The sequence below is a fragment of the Salmo salar genome, chromosome 07 (genome assembly GCF_965601325.2).
Source record: "Salmo salar chromosome 07, fSalSal1, whole genome shotgun sequence".
Classification (NCBI taxonomy): domain Eukaryota; kingdom Metazoa; phylum Chordata; class Actinopteri; order Salmoniformes; family Salmonidae; genus Salmo; species Salmo salar.
The window spans coordinates 52380012-52406147 of NC_138297.1; the positions used below are offsets into that span (position 1 = coordinate 52380012).

The window sequence follows — 26136 nt, forward strand, 5'->3', positions numbered from 1 at the left end:
AAATTTAAAATGTATTTAACTAGGCAAGTCAGTTAAGAACAAATTCTTATATACAATGATGGCCTACCCCGGACAACACTGGGCCAACTTTGCGCCACCCTATTGGACTCCCAATCACAGCCGGATATGATGCAGCCTGGATTCAAACCAGGTACTGCAGTGACACCTCTTGTACCAAGTTGCAGTGTCTTAGACCACTGCGCCACTCAGGAGACCAGTTTAATATCAACCCCTGCACATTTTTATCAAAAGTTTAATGGAATGCAGGCCTACACTGAACACCACACATTGGCTGCTACTGTAGGCTGAATGATAGAACAGCTATTTCCATGTTAAAATGTTATGGGATGCTTTATCTCCATTATTTTTGACGGTAGGCCACTCTGGTAGGCCTGCATTATGATCAAATAGCCACAGTAGCCTACTTGGCGGGTACAGCCTCAGTGTTCACAGTAAACACGTGCTGGAAGTTGCACAGAATTTTCACAACGTTCAAGTTTGCGCTCAGCAGAACTGAAATTTGCTCAGTGCCAAAAACAATTTGACGGAACATTGCTCTAGGCATGTCCCAACAGACAGACCTGACTGGCACTGTGGGATAAGATTAAAACAGGAAAAACACATAGCCTACACTACAACCACAGGCTTTTTCTAAGAAATATACATCCATCTGGCTGTGGTCAGGTGTGGTGAGAGAGAGACAGAGAGAGAGACAGAGAAAGAGCGAGAGAGACAGACAGAGAGAGAAAGACAGAGAGACAGAGACAGAGACAGTGATATGCTATACAGCTATAGGTGAAGTGTGATATCCACCCTGCCCTAAATGTGTGTGTGACACAGTGATCTCACCACAGTGATCAGGGTCGGTCAGGGAGACAAAATGAAAGGCCAAATGTAATTTATCGCTCTCACACACACGCACACACACGCACACGCACACACACACACACACACACACACACACACACACACACACACACACACACACACACACACACACACACACACACACACACACACACGCTCACACACACACACACACACAGTGGAAGGGGGAAGGGGATACCGAGTCAGTTGCACAACTGAATGCATTCAACTGAAATGTGTCTTCTGTATTTAACCCAACCCCTCTGAATCAGAGAGGTACGGGGGGGCTGCTTTAATCCACGTCATCAGCGCCCGGGGAACAGTTGTTGTGGGGCAGAAGACACAGTATATCACCACGCCCTTGCTTCCCTGCTGCTCCGTCAGTCACACAATGTACCCTTCATTCAGAGCAAGACAAGAGGAGGACAAAGAGAGAGATGACTGTTCTTTACCAAAACAAGAACAACACAACAGTTGTTCAGTAGAGGCCTGGTTCAACCCCCTCCCTGCCCTCCTCCTCCCCTCTGATAACTGAGTACAAGTTTGAACAAATACGGAGAACCAACAATCAGTTACATTTCCACATCCACTAGACTGTTTGATAAAGAGGTGTGGTAATAGCTGAGGTATGGTGTTACTAAACATGAGAACAGAAGATGGGAAGTTCTGGGGTGCAGTACACCAGGGCAGCTGTTCTGTTCCTCCCTTGGTGAGATCCAGATGACTGCTGGAGTCAGCAACTAATAAGGTACACGAACACACACACACACACACACACACACACACACACACACACACACACACACACACACACACACAGGTGTATCACTCAGCATCCCTCCATGGAGGAGGATGCCATCTAGATTCCACCAACCACATCCCACCAAACTAAAGACCACTCCTCTTCCACTGACCAATTCTCAGTACAGAACATATTGGCCAGGGTCATCACCCCACTCAGACCCAAGCCCAGTCAGCAGAATTCCAGCAGATTCCCCTTCTTGCCCCTCTAGCATTCCAGCATCCCCCACCTCTCCCACACAGATCTGCACTCTGACGAGAACACGCTGGGCTAAAGCTCTGTTTCAGCTCTAAATAAAGTTATTCTTTGTCTAGAATATAACAGAAGAGCAGCCTATTAGTGGGAGAAGGCATGCAAAAAAAGCCTCAACTAAGGCACTGTTACCCCTTATGCATATCTATCACACTTTACATTACATCCAATGTCCTGCAATTCACAGAACTCAACTAACCAGACAACAGCTCATTTCTAGGCCTATTCTTTAATGGTCAAGGCATATCAGAAGAGAGTCAAATCAATCAGATGTCTATCTGGATGTCCTTTTCCAGGTCACAGCGCCTGATAACATGCTTTTAACGAAGCCCACAGAGACGCTCGGTTTGGCCGTTACCTAGCAACAAGTGTTCTGAGTGACATTCAATATCCATAAGGCTGGAACGGGCCGAGAGCATTCATCCTATAGAATCCTCGTTTGTAAAGAAAAACCTCTGTCTAAGACGGATAATACAGAGACTGTAGTCTCGGCACCCAGAATCTCAAGTGTGCTCTGTTGTTAAGACTGTCATGAGAGACTATGCAGACTGCAACAGTGACATGAATAACAATTGGAGGGAAATGCTTTATACAGCCGTAGTTAAACACATTCCTTTGAATGGTCTGGTTTGATTAGGCTAGACATGGCAGCCAGTCTGTTTCTTTATCCTCTCCTTCCTCACTGTCTTGTTTGGCTGGCTAGTGTTGTCAACTGCACAAACCGACTACTGTGTTTGATGAACACCAAGTTGTTATCCTTTCTCTGGTGTGTGAAGACACATTCTGGGCGTTTGAATTCAAAGGTAGAATCTCTCTCTCTCTCTCTCTCTCTCTCTCTCGTCTCTCTCCTCTCTCCTCTCTCGTCTCTCTCTCTCTCTCTCTCGTCTCCTCTCTCTCTCTCTCTCTCTCTCTCCTCTCTCTCTCTCTCTCTCTCTCTCTCTCTCTCTCTCTTCTTCTCTCTCTCTCTCTCTCTCTCTCTCTCTCTCTCTCTCTCTCTCTCTCTCTCTCATTGGAGAGTTAATTAAGACACCATTAACTGGTGCCTCCATTGTAGACAGAGTTAATTATCTGTGTGTGTGTGTGTGTTTTCAGTTAGAGTGCAATAACAACATCAGTAGCAGCAGAGAGTAAAACCGAGCCCCGATGCTTCAGCATGCATTTGTGAACACGTCAATACTCTCCCAGTCTCAATCTATCAGAGCTCATTAAGCCCAACACAGTCTTTTCCCATCCCTTTCTCCCTCCCTCTTTCTTTCTCTCCCTTTCTCTCTCGTCCCTTTATCTCTCTGTAGGTGAGTAGGCTCGTATGGTTTGGATAGTCCACTTGAACTTCACTGGCAACAGTCATAAAACAACATAAAACCATTTTATATATTGTTCATTGGGACATTTCTCTCACAACATCAAGCAATGTTTCAATAAACACAAAGCTGCAAGAATACAAAACACCTAACCCAATCATCCTGCATGTGGCACAAAGCCAACAGGAAACAGATGAATTATACAGTTTGCCTTCACTTCAGATCAGTGCAGATCAATAGGATGACATCATGAGAAGGAACTTCTTTAGACTAGATTCACCCCCTGGTATAGTGTACGACAGCCTAGTGTACTACAGCCTAGTAGTGTACTAAAACTTTGAGTTGTGCCCCTCACCTTGCACTTCATCATGTCGCTGACCCGTTCCTGCATGGACTGTCCAGCTTTGGGCCTGACCAGGAGGTAGAGGGTTCGGACCTTTGGACAGGACCGCAGCAGTTTCTCCACCAGCACCTTGCCCATGAAGCCCGTGGCGCCAGTGATCAACACATTCTTGCCTGCGTAGTAGTCAGCGATAGATGCCATGCTGCCGTCTGCCCCTGTCTCTTCTCCTGTCTTTCCCATCTGTGTAGCTCGTCCCGGTCCCAGCCTTCACAAGGCAGCTCCTAGAGAGAAAGATAGAGGGATGGAGGGAGCGACCATGAGAGAGAGAGAAGAAACGATAGGAGACAATTAGCTGAGGCTGAGAGAAAATTAGAACCGCACTAAACTCTGTTCAGACTCAGAGTCTCTTTACATGAGCCAACACTCATTACTCTTGACATAACCTACAGTATGTATTGTGTACGTATTAATGCTGAGTATTAGGTGACAGACCTGTAGAGAGAAGTAAAGCTGGGACTCACTTTGTTAATGACAGAGTAAGTGGGGAGGACAGGAAGGTCAAGCATGTCTGTGATGTTATTGCGGATGTAGTGAAATTGTCACACCCTGATCTGTTTTACCTGTCTTTGTACTTGTCTCCACCCCCCTCCAGATGTTGCCCATCTTCCCCATTATCCCCAGTGTATTTATACCTGTGTTCTCTGTTTGTCTGTTGCCAGTTTGTTTTGTTCGTCAAGCCTATCAGCGTTTTTCCCCTTGCACCTGTCTTTTTCTAGAAATGCTTGTGTTCCTAGCTCCAACAGTGCAGTAGTTTCTAACAATACACAAATCGAAAAGTAAAAGAATGGAATTAAGAAATATATAAATATGAACGCCCAAAAAACCTTTTGGGCTAATAATGTAAGAAATAACACAAAAAAAAAACGAAATACTGCAAAGTTGCTTAGGAGCTACAAGCAGAGCTGCCATGTCTATCAGCGATCATGAATATTCATAAGGCAATCAATCACAGCCTATAGCTGTAGTAAAGGTAATGCACCATTATTACTCCATTCAGAAGAGTGTCAGCCAGCTTTGGTTATAAGATAGTTTCCAAGCCAGTACAAAGAGCATCATTAACCCCTTCCTTCTCAGGGCAGTCATCCAAAGAGCCAACTACATATCGAGGTCAGCAATAGAGCTCGCCAGCTTGTAGTCCCAAAAAACTGAAATGAGTTAGCATTTTCTACCTCTAGTTCATTCAGCCATTCCTATGGAGGTAATGAAAAGGGATAGAATGAGGTTTTGGGATAAACGCCGAAAATAAGGTCTGAGGTTGAAACAGGTTTAGGAGATTTAGTCATTTTAGCAGATGCTCTTATCCAGAGCGACTTACAGTAGTCACTGCATACAGTTTCATACTGATCCCCCACGGGAATCCAACCTACAACCCTGGTGCTGCAAGTGCCATGCTCTACCAAGTGAGCCACATGTTTTGTTCTATGAGATAACATCAGTCAGTTAACATGACATATATGAATTATGAAGACTTTATGTGCTTTGTGATTTATTTGATTACATAAATGCTTCAAAAATTCACAAAAAGTAACGTTAGCTGATGAAGATGATCTCATAGAACAAAACGTAGAAGATCTCTTAAGCCTGTGTTTACCACAGAACACATTTTCAGAGTTTATCCAAAACCTTCAAAACCCCCATTCATTTCCCCACAGGCTTTGGCCATCGAGCCATGGTTGACTTAGTCTCCGTTAGCGCCTACAAAAAGACACCCTTACTATTGCTCTCAATGCCCTCACTCCTACTGTACTTAACACCTTTACCAGCATGAGATATGAGGTGAACAACATCGCAGCACGATACACACATCTGTGACCGCTGCAGGCTAGGGTGGGGGTGTGTGTGTACACGGGTGGTTTGGTCTGTTAGAGCAGCACCCTCATGGTGTGTTTGAGGAGTCTCATCTCACATTCGATGCCAAGCATAGCACATACCCACACACACTGCTGCGCTAGGGTGGATGAAATGATGTTGAATTTCATATTTGACTTGGTGATGGTAAAATGGTATGGTTTAAAAGTGTATTATTGATATCATGAATTTGGCATCCTATTTATAGGGTTAATGGTTGTTACTTCTAAAGATCCAATCAACCATGGGCCAATGATAGTATACCTAGCTTCACGTTGAAATGATGGTGTCCTTTGGACAAATCAGATGTCAATGTAGCCTACATAAACCCAACCTCACACCAAATGTACTTCAAATGCAGCCTGCGTTAGAAAAGTTCGAGGAGTTACTTTCAGCTATTCAATGTGATTCTATTCAACATATCACATGCCTCTCCAAAGCGGATGACAACTTCCTGTCTTCCTGGCCTGGCCTCAGTCAACCAGCCTGCAAAACTGGTGTCCTATCAGCCTTATAAATGATGACCATCAAATAGTGGCACAAAGATTGGTCAGTGTTTAGTGGGGCCAGCCAACCAACCATGATAAGTGTTCAAGCTAGAGAAGCCATGTGTGGGTTCTCTGTATCCTTCTCCATCTTCTCTCCTGGTCTCTGGGCCACAGGTTTCCAACAGTGTAAGCTGAAGGACCGGAACTACATCCCCCAAAGCAATGACCAAGATAACAGAGAAAATATAGAAAAACCTACCTCCCTCCCTCAAACACACATCTCTGACCCTAACCTCTCTCCCCCACAGTGGCCTCTTTAAATGCCCCTCCAAAAGGGGGTCACGGTCAAGGTCCCTCCTTTGATGTCATGTCATTCCGGCTCTATGCTCCAGTAAATCACAGAGATTCTTGGGAGACTAAAGGGGGGAGGAGCTGGAGGTCACTATGGATTAGCTCCTCACAATGCACACACACACACACACACACACACACACACACAACACACACACACACACACACACACACACACACACACACACACACACACACACACACACACACACACACGGTCCAGCCAGGGCATTCCATCCAGGTCACAGCCTGCAGCCGCTCGCTCCTCTTCTCCCCATCAAGAAGTAGATTGGAGTGGGAGAGTGAAGGAGCTGACAGGAATAGCCTCTCTAACACTCACACAGTATGGAACTACGGTTATCTATGATCTGTAGACCACCATACTCTCTGTGACTGCTTACAGTAGTTTGGGTCTATAGGGAGAGACTGGCTCTACTGCCTTCACTAAACGTCTGCTCAGCTATGGTATGTCCTTCACCAAGGAGATGGACACTGACACCTGCTGCAATAGAGTCTCAGTCTTAACACATGGGGCTGGGGGCAGAGGGGAGCTGTCAATCACAGACATGCAGCTTGGAGCAAGGGAAGGTGAGGTTGATCCTGGCTCAGGATAAATCCCCAAATCATTTATCTGGTCGATAATGTGTATGATCGAGACTTAGAGGACTCAGCCAAAGTAAGGCTCTGGAGATGTCAATCTGTGTTAACTTGATCCAAACAGCTCTGTCACTAAATGACATCATCATCACATTCCCTGTTTTGTAACCCTGAAGGATGTCAACTACTTGTTTGCTGATAAGTACGGTGTCTTCTTGACAAAGTACCATGTAGCCTCAGAAAGTCATTTAAAGACAGTTCCATAATGATGATGTGAGACTTTTCTGCTACCAAAGTTACAGCACAAATCCTCCTCCACTGCAGGATTTTCTAGTCAGGCATCCAGCTACTGCCGTTTCCTTTGAACGAGTGCTTTTCTGTGTTTTGCCTTGGCAGCTCCTCTCACCAGGAGGTCTGTGCCTGTTTTTGGAAGACAGCTGTTGGAGTCACGGCGTTGCTCAGTGGTATTCTGCCACCGAGGGCCTTACAGCCTTTAAGCACATCAATCTGCCATTGGTCGGTCAGTAGAGTGGAGCCTTGGAAACCCAAACACACACACTACAGCCTCACTGGCTGCCCGTCGTCTGAGAAATGAACACGGTCCAAAGCCAGGTCAACAGAGAACAGAGAAAGAATCAGAAAGAGGAACACTGTGACTGGCAATAATTAAGGCGACATTAGTCTACTAAGAACGGGCAGTGCCCAACATCACAAAAGAGAAGTCAGCAGCCTTTTTCACAAAAACAGCCACTCTCCCCTGAGAACCAATGCCTTGGAGGCTGCTCAACCAAAGAGCACCACCCACAACAGTAAACACAGCCGCACCAACCACCTGGGTTTCAGGCAGCAGCGGGCACCGGCCGCCAACAGCCCTATCTCATCCAACAACCTGGCATCGTGCACTCCCTGGAACCCAGGAAGTACATAGGGGCTATTCCACAGCCACAGACTGTCAGTCTGCCTGTCTGTTTTGCAGGCCTTCTGGTTTTGCCAAAAGAGGAAATGAGTTCTCCCTTTCTCTGTCTTGCTATACTGTGCTCTTTGGCCTGAGGGGCTGAATGGTGGAGTAATATACTGGTCATTAGATTAAAGAAGTGATTAACGTTTCAACAAATTACACCTTAAAGAAAAAAAGATGGATGAACATAATCCTGTGGTTTAGCCTGCGTATGACTAGAGGGAAAAGAAGCTACATGAGAATGCTAACGAGCAAACTAAGAAGCACAATGAGTTGGTTTTCAGCCCAGGACACACATCAATTTCAAGATGGTGGAAATTCAGTGGACCGCTAACAGGATAGACTGACATTCCCTGACAATCCAATGCTGGTCATTCACCATTCCCAGGAGACACAACAGTGTCAGTAACCCAGACACAACCCTCCACTGTTACTGAAGCATCCATGTCTTGGGCCTTTTTCAATTTTTTCAATTTTTTTTCAATTTTTTGTAACCGCAGCCTCTACTTCCTGCTATCTAGGTCATAATACTGTAAACAAACATCACTTTGAAGTCAAAACACAAAGCAATCCACAAAAGCCTTTCACCAATAAGTGACAGTCAAGGGCTCTCGTTGGATATGACATTATATTATTTACCCCACAAAAACATTCTGTCAGGAGATGACATTATATTATTTACCCCACAAAAACATTCTGTCAGGAGATGACATTATATTATTTACCCCACAAAAACATTCGGTCAGGAGATTTTCCTGCTTAGTTTTTTGTTGCCTTGCATGTGTGGGTGTTTAATTGCCAAAATAGTTTGATTTAATTGCATTAGCTGTGCAAAAAGCTTTAAGCTCTTTCTTTTATAAGCCTATATGTGATTAATTTAATGTAATAATCAATTTCATTTAGTAATTTCATTTCTAGTTTTCCCTCCACTCTATAGATACACAGTAAACCTGGGCTAAGGAGACGGTTGTTATTTTATGATGTCACATTTCCAGTATAGTGCTTGGCCCATAGACTCACACTTTGCTGTTTCCACAAGCCTACTGTCAGATTCAGGTGTCCTCTATGGAACTCATGTACCGGTAGATTGATTGTGTGTATATCGTTACGTTATCTGTGATCTAAAAGATTCTGTAATTACACTACCCCTGACAGTGAGTGACAGAGGCTGGGTACATGGTTTCTATTTGCCTTTGGTCCAGACCCAGACCTGGCCTCTGCTCACTGTACTGCATCACCCTGGTCTGGGTCAGACAGGCCAGGCACAGGATATCATGGCACCTTGGCACTAGTCCAAAGACCCTATAAGGTGAGTGACAGCTACCACAGCTTCCTTGCTCATTAGCCTATAGGATCGAAGATATCTGTGTCCATTCTAAAGACAACCCGCCTAACGTGTGGGTATAATGTTTAGGGTTTAATCATGTTAAAATATTGAATATGACAGTAATAATATATCATACATACAGTAAAATACAAGCCTATATGTTCATGTGTTTCCATAATGGACACATCCACTCAATCGCATGACATTTTGAAAGCCACACAGACCAAAAGTATGTGATCCCATAAAAACACACACACGCACTGGTAGTCCTGTCCCCCCCCCCCCCCCCCCCACACACCCCACACCCACACCCACACCCACACACACACACGCACACACACACACACACACACACACACACACACAAGTAAAATGTCTGTGACATAAAAAAAACACAAAACACCTGCATGCCTTCTACAGGCATTACATAATTAAACCATGCTACAGCAAACACAGGAATAGTCTTGGTCCTACATCACATCAGGAAGTGGAGAGTCAGCAGTAGAACATCCTGCTGTGTATAATAACTAGTTTGAGCAGTCCCACCTGTCCCTAGGCTGCCACACAGAGACAAGGTGCTGATGGGAACAGGCCCTAATTCACCCCAAAGACTCATTACTAAGATGGTGAACAGTTAGCATGTCAGGCTAACAGGGGGCTGCTTAGTTAGAACCCATTCATCACAGGCTTGGACTGTGGGCCAGTGACTCAATCCCCTAATGTGGAAAAAGAGATATCGTTGCAGCCATAACCACCGACTTCTCAATGTTTCCTGCATCACTGCAGAAGCTTCAAATCAAGTGCTTTTAGATCTGGGGTGACTGATCAATAATTCACTTATTCCATTTCTCCCTGTCAACTGATGCCTATATGATAGATTTCTACTATTGACATGAGGGATGCATGAAAGTGAAGTCTATTTCCAGCCTTGACTTGAGTGACAGGCCCTGAGTAATCATGAGACCAGCCTGAAGCCAGGAGTCGTGACCCAGGCAGACTGATTAGTTTAATCAAGCATTGAGTGGAGAGTCGCGTTACAGTGAACAGGAGATGGAGGGACATGGACATGTGCACAACAACACATCAACGTACTACTACACACTAAATGATGGAGGGGCCTTGACTGCTGCCAGCACGGTCTATAATGAACGAACATTGGGTGTCATTGACAAGCTGTCTGTATTCCATCTATTGGTCTTACATTGTGACTATAGGCCATGATAAGACCAGGAGTTTTTCCTGGTCAAGTCACCAGTTACCTAATAGGTAAGATGGAAATAGAGGGTTGAAAGTAAGAACCGGGAGTTTTTCCTGACCACAATCCTAGTCCAGAAGAAAACTCTTAGCTCAAGTTGGGAGGCTTCAGATGGTAAAAAGCAGGAAGGGGGTTAGGCTAGATCAGGGATGGGCAACTCCAGTCCTTGGGGGCCGGAGAGGTTTCACACTTTTACCCCATCCCTAGAAAACACAGCTCATTAAACAAATTGCATTCTAAACTGAAAACCATGATTAGTTGATTTTTGTAGTCAGGTGTGATAGCTAGGGCGAAAGTATGACACCAATCAATCTCTCCAGTGCGCCTCCATAGCCCAGTACGTCCTGTGCCTGCTCCTCGAGCTCTCCCTCCAGCGTGCCTTCCAGAATCCAGTACGTCCTGTGCCTGCTCTTCGCACTCTCCCTCCAGTGCGCATCCAGAATCCAGTACGTCCTGTGCCTGCTCTTCGCACTCTCCCTCCAGTGCGCATCCAGAATCCAGTACGTCCTGTGCCTGCTCTTCGCACTCTCCCTCCAGTGCGCATCCATAACCCAGTACGGCCGGTGCCTGCTTTGAGCACTCGGTCCTCAGTGCGTCTCCCCAGTCCGGTGAGACCGGTTCCTGCTCCACGTACAAAGCCTCCAGTGATAATCGATGGTCTGACGCCTGTAGAGATGATTCAGGGCACTAAGCCTCTAGTGATGATCCATGGCCCGGAGCCTGTAGGGATATTCCATGGCACGAAGCCTGAAGAGGTAATCCATGGCCTGAACCTGAAGAAATAATCCTTGGCAAAAAGCCTGGAGGGATTATAAACGGTCCGGAGCCTGTAGAGATAAACCATGGCACGAAGCCTGTAGGAATAATCCATAGCCCGGCACCTGTAGAGATAATCCATGGTAAGAAGCCTCCAGTGATGATCCTTGGTGCGGAACCTGTAGAGATGATCCATGGCATGGAGCCAGCAGCAACGGTCACTAGTCTGGAACCTATTATGACGCCTCCCAGTCCGGAGCCTCCGGCGACGCTTTTCCGTCCGGAGCCTCCAGCAACACTCCTCAGTTCAGAGCCTCCAGCGACACTCCTCAGTTCAGAGCCTCCAGCGACGCTCTTCAGCTGGGCCTCCGCGACGCCCGTCCGGAGCCCGGCGACGCTCTTCAGTCCGGAGCCTCCGGGCGCAGCGCTGCGCGTCCAGTCCGGAGCCTCCGACGACGCTCCCCAGTCCGGAGCCTCCGACGACGCTCCCCAGTCCGAGCCTCCGCGGCGGCCTGCAGCCCGACCTCCGGCGGCGGCCTGTAGGTCGAAACCTCCAGCGGTGGTCTACAGCACAGAGCTTCCGGTAATGATCTACAGTCCGATTCCTCCGATAATGATCCACAGGCCAGTGTTACAGAAGCGGAGGGATCTGCGGGCGGAACGGGGGTTACGCCCTGAGCCGGAGCCACCTCCGTTGCTGGATGATCGGAGGGAGAGGAAGGTTCTGGGTGTAGCACATGAGCCGCCATAGACTTTTGTCACCCTCCCTGCCCTCCCTTTGTGTTTGGGGTTGTTTTTGTTGGGTTTTGTTTGGGTGCAGTCGGAGTCTGCACCTTTGGGGGGGGGGTTACTGTCACGTCCTGGCCCTTGTAAGAGGTCATTTTCCATAGTAGAGTGGTCAGGGCGTGACAGGTGGGTGTTTTGGGTGGTTTTGGTTTTCTGTTTCTAGATTTCTATTTCAATGTTTTTGTTTTCTATGTTTTGGCCAGGTATGGTTTCCAATCAGAGGCAGCTGTCTATCGTTGTCTCTGATTGGACGCCATACTTAGGCAGCCTGTTTTTCATGTGTGGGTGTGGGTAGTTGTTTTCCGTTTTGTATGTGTTACCTTACGGAACTGTTGGTGGTCGTTGTTGTTTTTGTTAAGTGTTTCATTAACAAAGTAAATATGAGCACTCTACACGCCGCGCCTTGGTCCCCTTTAGACGACCCTTGTTACAGTTGTGTTAATTTGGTTGTTTGTGGAAAAGAGGATACAATCAGCTTTGGCCTTCTGCTGGGTACAAGGCTGGTCGGAGTGAGAAATGAAATAAATACTGCTCTCTTACTGTGAGCTCCCAGCTGTTTCTAAGGTTATTCTCAGAGGCACCGCTACTGCTATAAAGTCTTGTCCCACTTATCTCACACTGTGAAAATATTCCAAACACAGACAATTAAGTTGTTAGCTTCACGGTGCTCTTCCAGTGGGTGACAGACATTCTTGAGACATTCAGGTGAGGGTAAGACATTCTTGAGACATTCAGGTGAGAGTAAGACATTCTTGAGACATTCAGGTGAGAGTAAGACATTCTTGAGACATTCAGGTGAGAGTAAGACATTCTTGAGACATTCAGGTGAGAGTAAGACATTCTTGAGACATTCAGGTGAGAGTAAGACATTCTTGAGACATTCAGGTGAGAGTAAGACATTCTTGAGACATTCAGGTGAGGGTAAGACATTCTTGAGACATTCAGGTGAGAGTAAGACATTCTTGAGACATTCACAAGGATGTCAAACCCTTGCGTGTGTCATCACATGGACTGAGTGGCTCTATCATTACCGTATAGAGAAGCTGTGAGCAGCTTTAGCCTATAGCATACTGGCCTATAGCCATCATTTGGGATAACATCACTGCCGACATTTAAACAGTCTCATAACTCAGGTATGCGTACAGACACACACACACGCGCACACACACACACACACACACACACACACACACACACACACACACACACACACACACACACACACACACACACACACACACACACACACACACACACACACACACACACACACCACACACACACACACACACTATTGTATTGGTCTCCTGGTCTCCATTCCCTCTCTTAACCCATTTAACCCAGTCTAGAGATGGAAAATCAGTGCCTCTTCTCAATGATGCTTTATGATATTCTGTAAACAGAATACCCGTGTCCTTGTACGGTTCAGAAAATGTCAAACGCTACCCTGTTTTTTTCAACACGGCTCTGGTCTGAAACAGCCAACAGGTCCACAGACATCATAGGGAGGCAGCTAGTGTTGAATTTATATCTCTGCTTTGAGGCGTAAATGTTCCATCAAATGAACTGTTAACAGTGTGTCAGGCAGCTGGGCAGCCCCCCGCCCCCATCTCTCCTTCCCATCCAAAGGCCATTCATCCTTGGGGTCTGACAGGTCCCCTCCTTGATCCCTTGCCTCCCCTGCTCATAAATACAGGGACTGGGTACAATGGCCTTTAGTGCTGACACAGCGGAATCTGGGTATCCCATGAGGGATGTGGGTCAGGTGCAAGAACAGCGTTTCGTTTCCTTCCTCTTTCCTCTGCCTCATTTGTTCTCCTCCTTTCTTCTCCTCCTTTCTTCTTGGTATTTTCCTCTGCTTCTTTTCTCTTCTATTCTGTCTATTTCTCTTGCTCTAATGCTATTTAATGATCCTTCCTTCATTCTTTTGAACTCATGACAAAATGTTTCCTTATAAGAGGGTCTTCAGACTTATAAGACTTTTCACAAAAAATACCCTTGTCTTCTATATACTGCAATGTAAACTTGCGAACTTGTCATGTCTCGACTGCTAAGTTTCCCCCCTCTAAGCAGGGCAGTGTAAACACAATTGTCTCGTTGAGCCAACACTCTTACAGTATAAATTGTAATAGCATAGCAATGTTTTTGAAACAGCTGAAATGTACAGACATTTACCATATTTTTAAGACTTGTTTTATTGGGTTTTTACCTAAAATACATTCTGAAATAGTCGCCATACTTTTAAATCTCAGTTGTTTTTTTTTTTGCTTGACTGCACTGAGCCAATGAGGTCCAGGCTAGGAAGCAACTCTGAATTATCAACGTTTTACCTCATATAATGACTTCCATGATATTGATAAAATGAAGCCTGGTTTGTTCTAAGATAACTCTAATACGGTAGCTAGTGTAAACCTAAGCTATGGTTAAGCTAAACGTCAGCATTCAGCTACAGCCATCACGTTTATGTGAGAATTAAGAAATTATATTGTTTAGCAAGCTAGCTTGCTAGCTAACGTTACCTAGCTATGTAGCCTATAACAAATCATATTTTATTTGCCACATGCGCCCAAATACAACTTGTGTAGACTTTACAGTGAAATGCTTGCTTACGAGCCCTTCCCAACGACGCAGAGTTGAAAACTAAAAATAGCAACACAAGAGGAGTAAAATAAAATACACAAGAATTAAGCTATATACAGGGAGTACCAGTGCCAGATCAATGTTCAGAGGTACGAGGTATTTGATGCAGGGTAAAGTGACTAGGCATCAGGATAGATAATAATAAGAGTAAAATAAAGAACAGAGTAGCAGCAGCAAATTATGAGTGTAAAAGTCTATGAACGTGCGTGTGTGTAATGTATGTATGTGTGTTTGTGTTGGGTCAATTTGTGTGTGTGTGTTATGTGTGTGTGTGCGTATGAAGTACATGTGAATGTGTGTGGGTTTTGTGTGGGAGTGTCAATGTAGTGTGTGTGAGTGAGTGAGTGTGTATATGGTGTGTATATGTGAACCGTTTCAGGAAACTAGGCGTATGACGCAAGTCACAAATTCACAGGAGAGCCATTTTAACGTTTAAAAAAATAAAATACATAATGCGTTGTTTTTGCAGAAATGCCTTCTGGAGCATATGAACTTCATGTGCCTTAATAACAAACTTGTACGCCATCTGTAAATATGAATACAATTATTAAATTACAAGCCTTGTTGGTTAAGCCACAGAAAAAGACAGCAGACAGTTGCTCTCCACTTTCTGGATGATCAAGTTTTGAAATCAGTGGAATTAGTGTATGGTAGCTAAAGAGATGGAGAAAACACCTGTCTGGATTACATCTTCAAACTAAGGACAACTGTGGCATGGCATCTGTGACAGGGAGACGCATCTATCATGCATGATGATGTATTAGGGTAAGATAGTCTAGTGTTACCTAGATACATTTTCAGATATGACATGTTTCTAATTTTGACAGAAAGTGGTTTCATTTCAAGCTAAACTGTACTGTTAGCTAGCTAGCTAACGTTAGCTGGCTGGCTCCCTAGCTGACGTTATTCTTCGTATCCCAGAGCTGTTTGCTTTGCTAGTTAGAGCCTAATGTTAGCTAGCTAACATTGAACCTGGTTGGTTAGCTCCCATCAGATTCATGCAGGGTAGTAACGACATGATTTGCCACTTTGTTCGTTGTTGTTTAACTAGCTAACGTTAGCTGACTGGCTTTTTAGCTAACGTTACGTGACGTGTGTGATCTTACATGTTGTTTACCTAGCTAGGTTCATTGTTTACCTAGCTAGCTACATGTCTAAAGTGTACAACACACGTTGAATACGGCCGGTGTCAATAAACATCAGCAAAAAAGCGTAATGAAATTGTTGCCAGCGGAGTTGGTTAGGCTGTTATCATGTTATCGCAGAGGTAAACAAATCATCAGCCAGAGAGTCAAGTGTGCACTCTGAACGTTCCGAGAGCGAAACGAGATGGGTGGGGTTAAAGCTTAAGAAGGTGTGAATGATGCTGAGTGGGTGTAGACAAAGAAGATCTCTTCACTAGATACCAAAACATTCAAAGGCCATTTTCTCAAAAGTGAGTTTACAAGTTTATCAACTTTCATAGCAGAATTACTTTCCCGTTGTTCCTAAAGAATGCAGTGTATGATATACCATTTTGTAGCTCTGAGTCTTTACTTTCATCAAATGTAAAAAACCCAATTTCAATTTTTGCTATACAAGACCAAATCCAGGTGGTGAGTCACATATAAAGTCTAGTCCGGCAGGCCTGGGCAACTCCAGGCCTCAGGAGCCTGATTGGTGTCACAGTTTTGCCCTATCCCCAGCTAACACACCTGACTCCAATAATAAACTAATCATGATCTTCATTTAAAGTTTAAATCAGTGGTGTTTGCTAGGGATGGGGGAATAGTGTGACACCAATCAGGTCCCCGAGGACTGGAATTGCCCAGGCCTGTGTGAATGTGCATAGGGTCAGTGCAAGATAGAGAGTGCAGATAGTTTGGGGTACCATTAATTGACTATTTAGCAGTCTGGACATTTAGCAGTCTTATGGCTTGGGGGTAGAAGCTGTCTCAGAGCCTGTCTCTGAATTTTTCAGGCCTTCCTCTGACACCGCCTGATGTAGGGTCCTGGATGGCAAGGAGCTTGGCCCTAGTGATGCACCGGGCTGTCTGCACCACCCTCTGTAGCGCTTTGCGGTCAAGGGCAGTACATTTCCCATACCAAGCGGTGATGCAGCCAGTTAAGATGCTCTCGATGGTGCAGCTGTAGATGATCTGAGGGCCCATCCCAAATCTTTTCAGCTTCCTGAGGGGGAAGAGGTGATGCCGTGCCCTCTTCACGACTGTGCGGGAGTGTGTGGACCATGTCCTTAGTGATGTGGATGCCAAGGAACTTGAAGCTCTTGACCCGTTCCACAACAGCCACGTCGATGTGAATGGAGGCGTCCTCTCCCCTCTTTCTCCTATAGTCCACGATCAGCTCCTTGGTCTAACTGACGTTGAGGGAGAGGTTGTCACTCTGGCACCACACTGCTAAGTCACTGGCCTCCTTCCTGTAGGCAGACTCATCGCCGTCGGTGATCAGGCCTACCACGTTGTGTCGTCAGCAAACTTGATGATGGTGTTGAATCATGCGTGGCTACGCAGTCGTGGGTAAACAGAGAGCACAGGAGGGAACTAAGCACACACCCCTGAGAGCCCCCGTGTTTAGGGTCAGCGTGGCGGAGGTGTTGTTGCCTACCCTCGTCTCCTGGGGCCGGCCCGTCAGGAAGTCTTGGATCTAGTTGCAGAAGGAGGGGTTCAGTCCTAGGGTCCCTAGCTTGGTGATGTGCTTAGAGGGGACTATGGTGTTGAATGCTGAGCTGTAGTCTATGAGCAGTATTCTTACATCGTTTTTTCCTCTTTTCTTCAGGTGGGAGAGGGCAGTGTGAAGTGAAATTGAAATTGCGTCATCTGTGGATCTGTTGGGGTGGTATGCAAATTGGTGGTCAGCTTGAAACATGTTGGGATTACAGACTGGGACAAGGAGAGATTGAAAATGTCTGTGAAGACACTTGCTAGCTGGTCTGCGCATGCTTTGAGAACGTGCCCTGGCATTCCGTCTGGCCCGGCGGCCTTGTGATTCTAAACCTGTTTAAATGATTGGCTCACATCAGCCATGGAGAGCAAGATCAGACAGTCATCCAGAAAAAAGGGTTTTCATTCAAGACATAGTGTTATATTCCTAATTTGGGAGTTCTGCATAGCTGGGCAACTCATGGCTGGGTTTCCCTTAGTAATCCATTATCGCCTGCAAGCCCTGCCGCATATGACGAGCGTCAGAGCCAGTGTAATAGGATTCCACCTTCCTCCTATATTGTTCTTTTGCATATTATAATAGGAGGGATACTATATAACGTTACTGTACTTTTATATTCGTATGGGTGGAGTAAATATTCATTATTGATATGCTAACATTACTTGATCATTAAGCATGTTGTTAGTTAGCTAGCCAGCAGGAGTTAGCTGTGTATTGTCAGCTAATTTAATGTGTACGGATGAGAAAATTAACCCTTTAATTGTAGGGCTGGGAATTGCCAGGGAGCTCACAATACAATTTTATCATGATGCTTAGGTGCCGATACGATATGTATTGTGATTCTTTCGATTCTCACGATTCTATATGTATTGCGATTCAATAACGTGATTTTATTGCGACTACGTGTTTCCAACATATTGCTCACCATATGTCTGCTGCAGAGGGACAAGAGAGAGCCATAAGAAAACTAATTGGCTCCCTATTTTAAAAGAAGATGGAGAGAAAGCTGGAGTTTTGGTGCAGGTACAACGATATGATACGATACATCGTAAAAAATGATCTGCACATGATTTGGTTGCATTATTCAATATTGTAATATGTTTTAGTAAACACGTTGCTTGGATTATTAAATCATTTTTGCTTAACTTAGTGGCTACTTTGATATTTAGGGTCAATTTGAGCTGTGGACCAAGAATGCATGTAGTGTGAATTGAAAAGTAGAAATCTCTTTGGCCACTCCGTTCCTCAGACTCTCCTTCAGCTCTCGTAGTGGGAATAGGGCCATATTTAACAGAGTGTGTGTTTAGTGTTACTCACATCCTGCTGTGCCAACTCTCTCATTGACAGGATTAGCATCTCCACTGGCACTGAGCACACAAATCACACAAAACCAAAAACACAGAACCAAATCAGCCAGTTAAATAGATTACATGGTCACACTAATTATGGGACTGTATTAGAACAGAAGCAAAGTTAAAGTAATGGTATCACAGGTATGCCTCTAATAAGTTAACTAAAGCAGTAATAAACATCCTACAAAGCAAGTAGCCTAAGTTGTTTCCTTTCCCATTGCTTCAGTCTAATGTGTTTGTATTGACTAGGGGTGAAGCACATCATCAAGTCCCATTAACATGGCTCCTGTGCCTGACCTCTTCAACCCATCACAGGAAACACATTACACTACACTTCTCCTTCCCTATGCATTTCCCTACATTATTCATTCACTTCATAGACAATCCCAACAGCATGCAGGTCCTTGCATTCAACATATGAGACTGTTAAGTTTGAGGTCTACCTTTACTTCAGCACTTTTTTATTGGAGTCATTAAAAGTAGCAATCAGCAGTTAAAATAACAACAAAGCGTCTCCCCACCACTGTATGGGTAAAAAGCAGGGGGCTGGAGCAATGTAACCAGTCTCAAATTCAAAGACAGAGCTATGGATTTAAGGACTGACCATCCATGGTTTAAGCATGTTCTTTAAAGATATAGTGTTAGTTTGTATTTACTTTGTTTACAAACATTGGAGTAAAAAAAGCTCATATTTTGCATTCTGATGGGATACGACAGTTGAACTAAGCTCAATGGATACATATCATTAATGTATAACTCCAAAAATGGATGTAGCAACTTCTGACTGCTCCTTTAAGTATCTGTTTTAGGAGGTTATTTACGGTTACATAGTTGAGGAGTTCATGCAACCCCCCCCCCATCCAAGATGGCGTAGCAGTCAGACGTCTTGGTCCTTCGTCTTGTCGTGTCCCATGTATATATATTTTTATATCTTTTTCTTCGCATATCTTTTTATATTTTTCTAACCCCTTACTTCAAAATACTCTCCTGCAACCCGCCTCACCCAATGTGGTGTGGACCTGCTTTTTCTCTAAAGTATTTTTCTTTACCTCTATTACTGGAATCTCTCCAACATAAGCTAGCCAGCTAACGGTCATCAGCTAACCTTTAGCTCGGAAAGCTCTCGCCAGTTTGTACAACGCGATTCAACCAGAGCATACCGGACCTATTTTTCTCTCCATATCCCCGGATTCCTACCGCAAGCTCTGAACCTTCTCACCTTCCGACCTTCACAGCTAACGTCCCCTGAATGCTAGCTGTCTAGAGCACAACGGACTGTTAGCTTAAGAGGCCCATCGAATACATTCCGAAGCTACTAGCTAGCAGTCAGCTATCCTTTGCTAGCGGTCATCAGCTACCTTTATCCCGGACAACTCTCGCCAGTCTGTACAGCGCGACTCAAACTAGAGCTAGTCGGACTTATTCTTCTCCATATCTCCGGATTCCTATTCATACCGTAAGCTCTGAACCTATTTTTTTTTTATTATTCAATTTTTTTTTCCCCCACCTGGAATTATAGCAGCTAACGTCCCCTGAACACACAGCCGCTAATCCGCGGCCTGCTAGCTATCTAAAACACATTGGACTGCTGGCTTAAGAGGCCCATCGGACATATTAACTGTGTAACTGCACGAGGAGGCCACAACAGACTTTCCTCCGTCGCGTCGTCCCTCTAAGGCCTTTCTGTTAGCCTGCTAGCCCCGTGCCGCTAGCTGCCTGAAGCCACGCACTGGACTCGTATGATGACCCAGCTACGCATGCCTCTTCCTAACGCCACCATGCCATGTCCATTGCTGTTTTGGTTTGTAACTATTGTTTTATTTCACTGTAGAGCCTCTAGCACTGCTCAAAACGCGTCGGCTAACAATTTAGTTCCACCTCCCACACACGCAGTGACATCACCTGGTTTAACCTGTTATGGCTAGGGGGCAGTATTTTCACAGCTGGATAAAAAACGTACCCGATTTAATCTGATTATTAGTCCTGCCCAGAAACTAGAATATGCATTTAATCTCTATCTATTACAAAGGATCTCTGCTCTAACGTGACACTTCCTACGTCTTCCATAGGCTCTCAGAGCCCGGGAAAAACCTGAATGTCGTCATTCCAGCCCCAGGCTGAAACACATTATCGCCTTTCTCAAGTGGCCGATCAAGGGACTGTGGGCTTAGGCGCGTGCACTGGCCGCCCCCGTCTTTGTGTTTTTTCCTCTGTTTGCCGAAAAGGAGATTCCCGGTCGGAATATTATCGCTTTTTTACGAGATAAATTGCATAAAAATTGATTTTAAACAGCGGTTGACATGCTTCGAAGTACGGTAATGGAATATTTAGAATTTTTTTGTCATGAAATGTGCCATGCGCGCGACCCTGATTTACCATTTCGGATAGTTTCTGGAACGCACGAACAAAACGCCGCTATTCGGATATAACGATGGATTATTTTGGACCAAACCAACATTTGTTATTGAAGTAGCAGTCCTGGGAGTGCATTCTGACGAAGACAACAAAAGGTAATCAAACTTTTGTAATAGTAAATCTGATTTTGGTGAAGGCTAAACTTGCCGGGTGTCTAAATAGCTAGCCCGTGATGGCTGGGCTATGTACTTAGAATATTGCAAAATGTGCTTTCACCAAAAAGCTATTTTAAAATCGGACATATCGAGTGCATAGAGGAGTTCTGTATCTATAATTCTTAAAATAATTGTTATGCTTTTTGTGAACGTTTATCGTGAGTAATTTAGAAAATTGTTAGTAAATTCCCCGGAAGTTTGCGGGGGGTATGCTAGTTCTGAACGTCACATGCTAATGTAAAAAGCTGTTTTTTTATATAAATATGAACTTGATTGAACAAAACATGCATGTATTGTATAACATAATGTCCTAGGTGTGTCATCTGATGAAGATCATCAAAGGTTAGTGCTGCATTTAGCTGTCTTCTGGGTTTTTGTGACATTATATGCTAGCTTGAAAAATGGGTGTCTGATTATTTCTGGCTGGGTACTCTGCTGACATAATCTAATGTTTTGCTTTCGCTGTAAAGCCTTTTTGAAATCGGACAGTGTGGTTAGATTAATGAGAGTCTTGTCTTTAAAATGCTGTGAAATAGTCATATGTTTGAAAAATGGAAGTTTTCGGATTTTAGAGGAATTTGTATTTCGCGCCACGCCCATCATTGGATATTGGAGCAGGTGTTCCGCTAGCGGAACGTCTAGATGTAAGAGGTTAAATGCTATTTCTAGAGACAATATCTCTTTCCTTATCACTATATGCACAGGTTTACCCCCACTGTATTCACATCCTACTATACCTTTGTCTGTACATTATGCCTTGAATATATTCTACCGTGCCCAGAAATCTGCTCCTTTTACTCTCTGTTCTGAACATACTAGACGTCCAGTTCTGTTAGCCTTTAGCCGTACCCTTATCCTACTCCTCCTCTGTTTCTCTGGTGATGTAGAGGTGAATCCAGGTCCTGCAGTGTCTAGCTCCATTCCCATCCCCCAGGCTCTCTCATTTGTTGACTTCTGCAACTGTTAAAGCCTTGGTTTCATGCATGTTAACATTAGAAGCCTCCTCCCTAAGTTTGTTTTATTCACTGCCCTAGCACACTCTACCAATCCGGATGTCCTAGCTGTGTCTGAATCCTGGCTGAGGAAGACCACCAAAAACCTTGAAATTTCCATCCCTAACTATAACATTTTCCGACAAGATAGAACTGCCAAAGGGAGCGGTGTTGCAATCTACTGCAAAGATAACCTGCAGAGTTCTGTCTTACTATCCAGGTCTGTACCCAAACAATTCGAGCTTCTACTTCTAAAAATGAACCTTTCCAAAAACAAGTCTCTCACTGTTGCCGCTTGCTATAGACTCTGCACCTAGGTATTTGTAGTTATCCACGTATTCTAAGTCAGAGCCGTCCAGAATAGTGATGCTGAATGGTGCGGGCAATGATCGGTTGAATAGCATGCATTTAGTTTTATTTGCGTTTAAGAGCAGTTGGAGGCCACGGAAGGAGAGTTGTATGGCATTGAAGCTCGTCTGGAGGTTAGTTAACACAGTGTCCAAAGAAGGTCCAGAAGTATACAGAATGGTGTCGTCTGCGTAGAGATGGATCAGAGAATCACCAGCAGCAAGAGCGACATCATTGATGTATACAGAGAAGAGAGTCGGCCCGAGAATTGAACCCTGTGGCACCCCCACTACAAATACATAGGTGTCTGGCTAGACTGTAAACTCTCCTTCCAGACTCATATTAAACATCTCCAATCTAAAATGAAATCTGGAATCGGCTTCCTATTTTGCAACAAAGTCTCCTTCACTCACGCCGCCAAACATACCCTCGTAAAACTGACCATCCTACCGATCCTCGACTTCGGCGATGTCATCTATTGTAACGCCCTGGCCATAGAGATGGTTTTTTGTTCTCTATTTTTGGTTAGGCCAGGGTGTGACATGGGTGGGCATTCTATGTTCCATTTTCTATGTTTTTGTATTTCTTTGTTTTGGCCTGGTATGACTCTCAATCAGGGACAGCTGTACATCGTTGTCGCTGATTGGGAGTCATACTTAGGCAGCCTGTTTTTCCTTTGGGTTTTGTGGGTAGATGTTTTCCGTATAGCTTATGTGCCTTATGGAACTGTGTATTCGTTGTTTTGTTTATTTTGTAAGTGTTCACTTTTCTTCAAATTAAAAAGATGAGCATTCATATTCCCGCTGCGTTTTGGTCCTGTGTTCCAGACTACCGTTACATCTATAAAATAGCCTCCAACACTCTACTCAAGAAACTGGATGCACTCTATCACAGTGCCATCCGTTTTGTCACCAAAGCCCCATACACTACCCACCACTGCGACCTATACGCTCTCGTTGGCTGGCCCTCGCTTCATACTCGTCGCCAAACCCACTGTCCTACAGGTTATCTACAAGTCTCTGCGAGGTAAAGCCCCGCTTTATCTCAGCTCGCTGGTCACCATAGCAGCACCCACTCGTAGCACGCGCTCCAGCAGGTATATCTCACTGGTCACCCCCAAAGCCAATTCCTCCTTTGGTCGCCTTTCCTTCCAGTTCTCTGCTGCCACTGACTGGAACGAACTGCAAAAATCACTGAAGCTGGAGGTTCCCATCTCCCTCACTAGCTTTAAGCACCAGCTGTCAGAGCAGCTCACAGATCACTGCACCTGTTCATAGCCCATCTGTATACAGCCCATCTATCTACCTCATCCCCATACTGTATTTATTTTGCTCCTTTTGCACCCCAGTATCTCTACTTGCACATCCATCTTTTGCACATCTACCATCCCAGTGTTTAATTGCCATATTGTAATTACTTTGCCACCATGGCCTATTTATTGCCTTAATTCCCTTATTTTACGTAACTTGCAATCACTGTATATAGACTTTTGTTTTCTTTTTTCCACTGTATTATTGACTGTATGTTTTGTTCATTCCATGTGTAGCTCTGTGTTGTATGTGTTGAACTGCTATGCTTTATCTTGGCCAGGTCGCAGTTGCAAATGAGAACTTGTTCTCAACTAGCCTACCTGGTTAAATAAAGGTGAAATACATTTTTTTTTTAAATGCAGTGGAATATCTCTGATTCTCAACAGGTGTATTTTTCTTTTCCCCCTTAGGTCCCGAGCACCTGCAGCACAACCTACAATTACAGCGCACCAGATCACGTGAGCTTTATGCCTCAAAACTCCCCCCAAATATCCATCCACCCACAAGCATCCTGATGTGTTTGCATAACACAAAGCCTCTTTGACAAAAAACCCTGCAGGTCTCCAGACTAACCATACTGGTCTTGACAGATTCAGACCTGCTCTACACGTAGATGCTTCTAGAAGTGCTTTTGAGGCTGTTGCACAACTCTTCCACCCCAAACTTGTACTTCCAGAAATGAACACGAGTTGAAAGGAGGACGGAACTTATCTAAGTGGAGAGGAAAGACTCAACCACCCATGATACATCTGTGATGTGCATGCCACCCTGTTCTCTGTGGGCAATGGGCAAGAGCATGGTGGCAAAGCGCGCCAGGAGAATAACACACACTTTGGCACCGAGAAAGAAAGCACAGTGGCTGTTTGGAGGAGAGGGGGGGAGTGAGAGAGCAAGAGAAAGAGAGAGAGAGAGGGAGATAAAGTGAGTAAGAGAGACTAAGCTGTCTGATTCTGCTGATATGATGTGGCCTATTCTGGGTGTAGATCGTGGCTTCCCCCTCTCTCACTCTCTCCTACACCCAGGTTCTGTTATCTCAGGTCGTAAATTCCTGGCGGAGTCTCTCTCCCCCATTTCATGCAGAGAGAGAGACCACAGAGTGAACAAAGGATTTCACGTGGTCAAACTCCTAAATCCCCAAAATGGGAAAATTAAACTACATGTCCACTTGTGAGAATGTGGGAAGGGTCCGTGGACACTTAAGGGACAGTTATGTTGAGTGTGTTTCATTTGGTGACCTCACGAAGGACAGGAAACACACATAACTATATCTCTGAATGTGTACATTTCTCAATTATGGTGTTTGCATCTAATTGTTGTATAAAATTTATGAATAAAGATTAAACTATTTGTGAAATGATGTAATGTGATGTTAAACCTTTAATTTTGAGAGAATTGTATTCCCTGTAAAGTTTAACTAGTCAGCGGCCACGCCCCCTGAGCACAGACATAATCAGGCGTCATGGAACCGCCCTCTTCTACTGTTATGAATAAAAGCCCCTCCTAAGAAAATCCTATTCAGACTAAGCAAACCCACAGCGGGAGCTGTGATTGCGAATAGTTAAGTACCAAAACTAGAAAACTATACCACGTGGAGCATTGGCTACACGGCTGGAAATTGTTAAACTCTGAGACAATCGAGCCCTACAGAATAAGAGAAAATCTTAGATACTAATTACTAGTCTGCAGCTAGAAATTATGTAAACCTGGGATGCGAATGCCAACAACCGCCGAAACATCTATTCTAAGTGTCATGTCCTGGCCAGTATAAGGGTTAATTAGTATTGTAGTTTGGTCAGGACGTGGCAGAGGGTATTCGTTTTATGTGGTTCGGGGTGGTGTGTTTGTTAAAAGGGTGTTTGATTTAATATTTCCGGGTTTTGGTTTATGTATTTCTATGTTTAGTCTAGTGTGTCTGGTTCTATGTTGAGTTAATTGGGGTTGGACTTCCAATTGAAGGCAGCTGTTTGGTGTTGCCTTTGATTGGAAGTCCTATATTAGTTGGGTGTGTTTGTCTTGTATTTTGTGGGAGATTGTTCTGTGTTGAGCCTTATGCTTTGCCAGACTGTTTGTTGTTCGTTCGTTCTAGTGTTTGTTATTTTGGTATTCATTTTTGAAAATAAATAAACGTCAAGATGAGCCTGCACTTACCTGCTGCGTTTTGGTCCTCCTTCACCGACGATAACCGTGACACTAAGAATAATGGATGCCTGACATACCCATTACAACAGACACTATCAGGAGCCGCCGATAGACCTACAACGACTCTCTGATG

The 26136-nt window shown here is 44.6% G+C and overlaps 1 protein-coding gene across 1 annotated transcript in view; it reads right to left on the reverse strand.

Moving 5' to 3' along the window:
• Positions 1–26136, reverse strand: part of si:dkey-97m3.1 (fatty acyl-CoA reductase) — a 58054-nt gene that overhangs the window by 29503 nt on the left and 2415 nt on the right. The window contains exon 2 of the mRNA XM_014208183.3: positions 3578–3846. Within this exon, the coding sequence (XP_014063658.1) occupies positions 3578–3805 (228 nt within the window). The 5' untranslated portion in view covers positions 3806–3846. The remainder of the gene's footprint in view (positions 1–3577; positions 3847–26136) is intronic.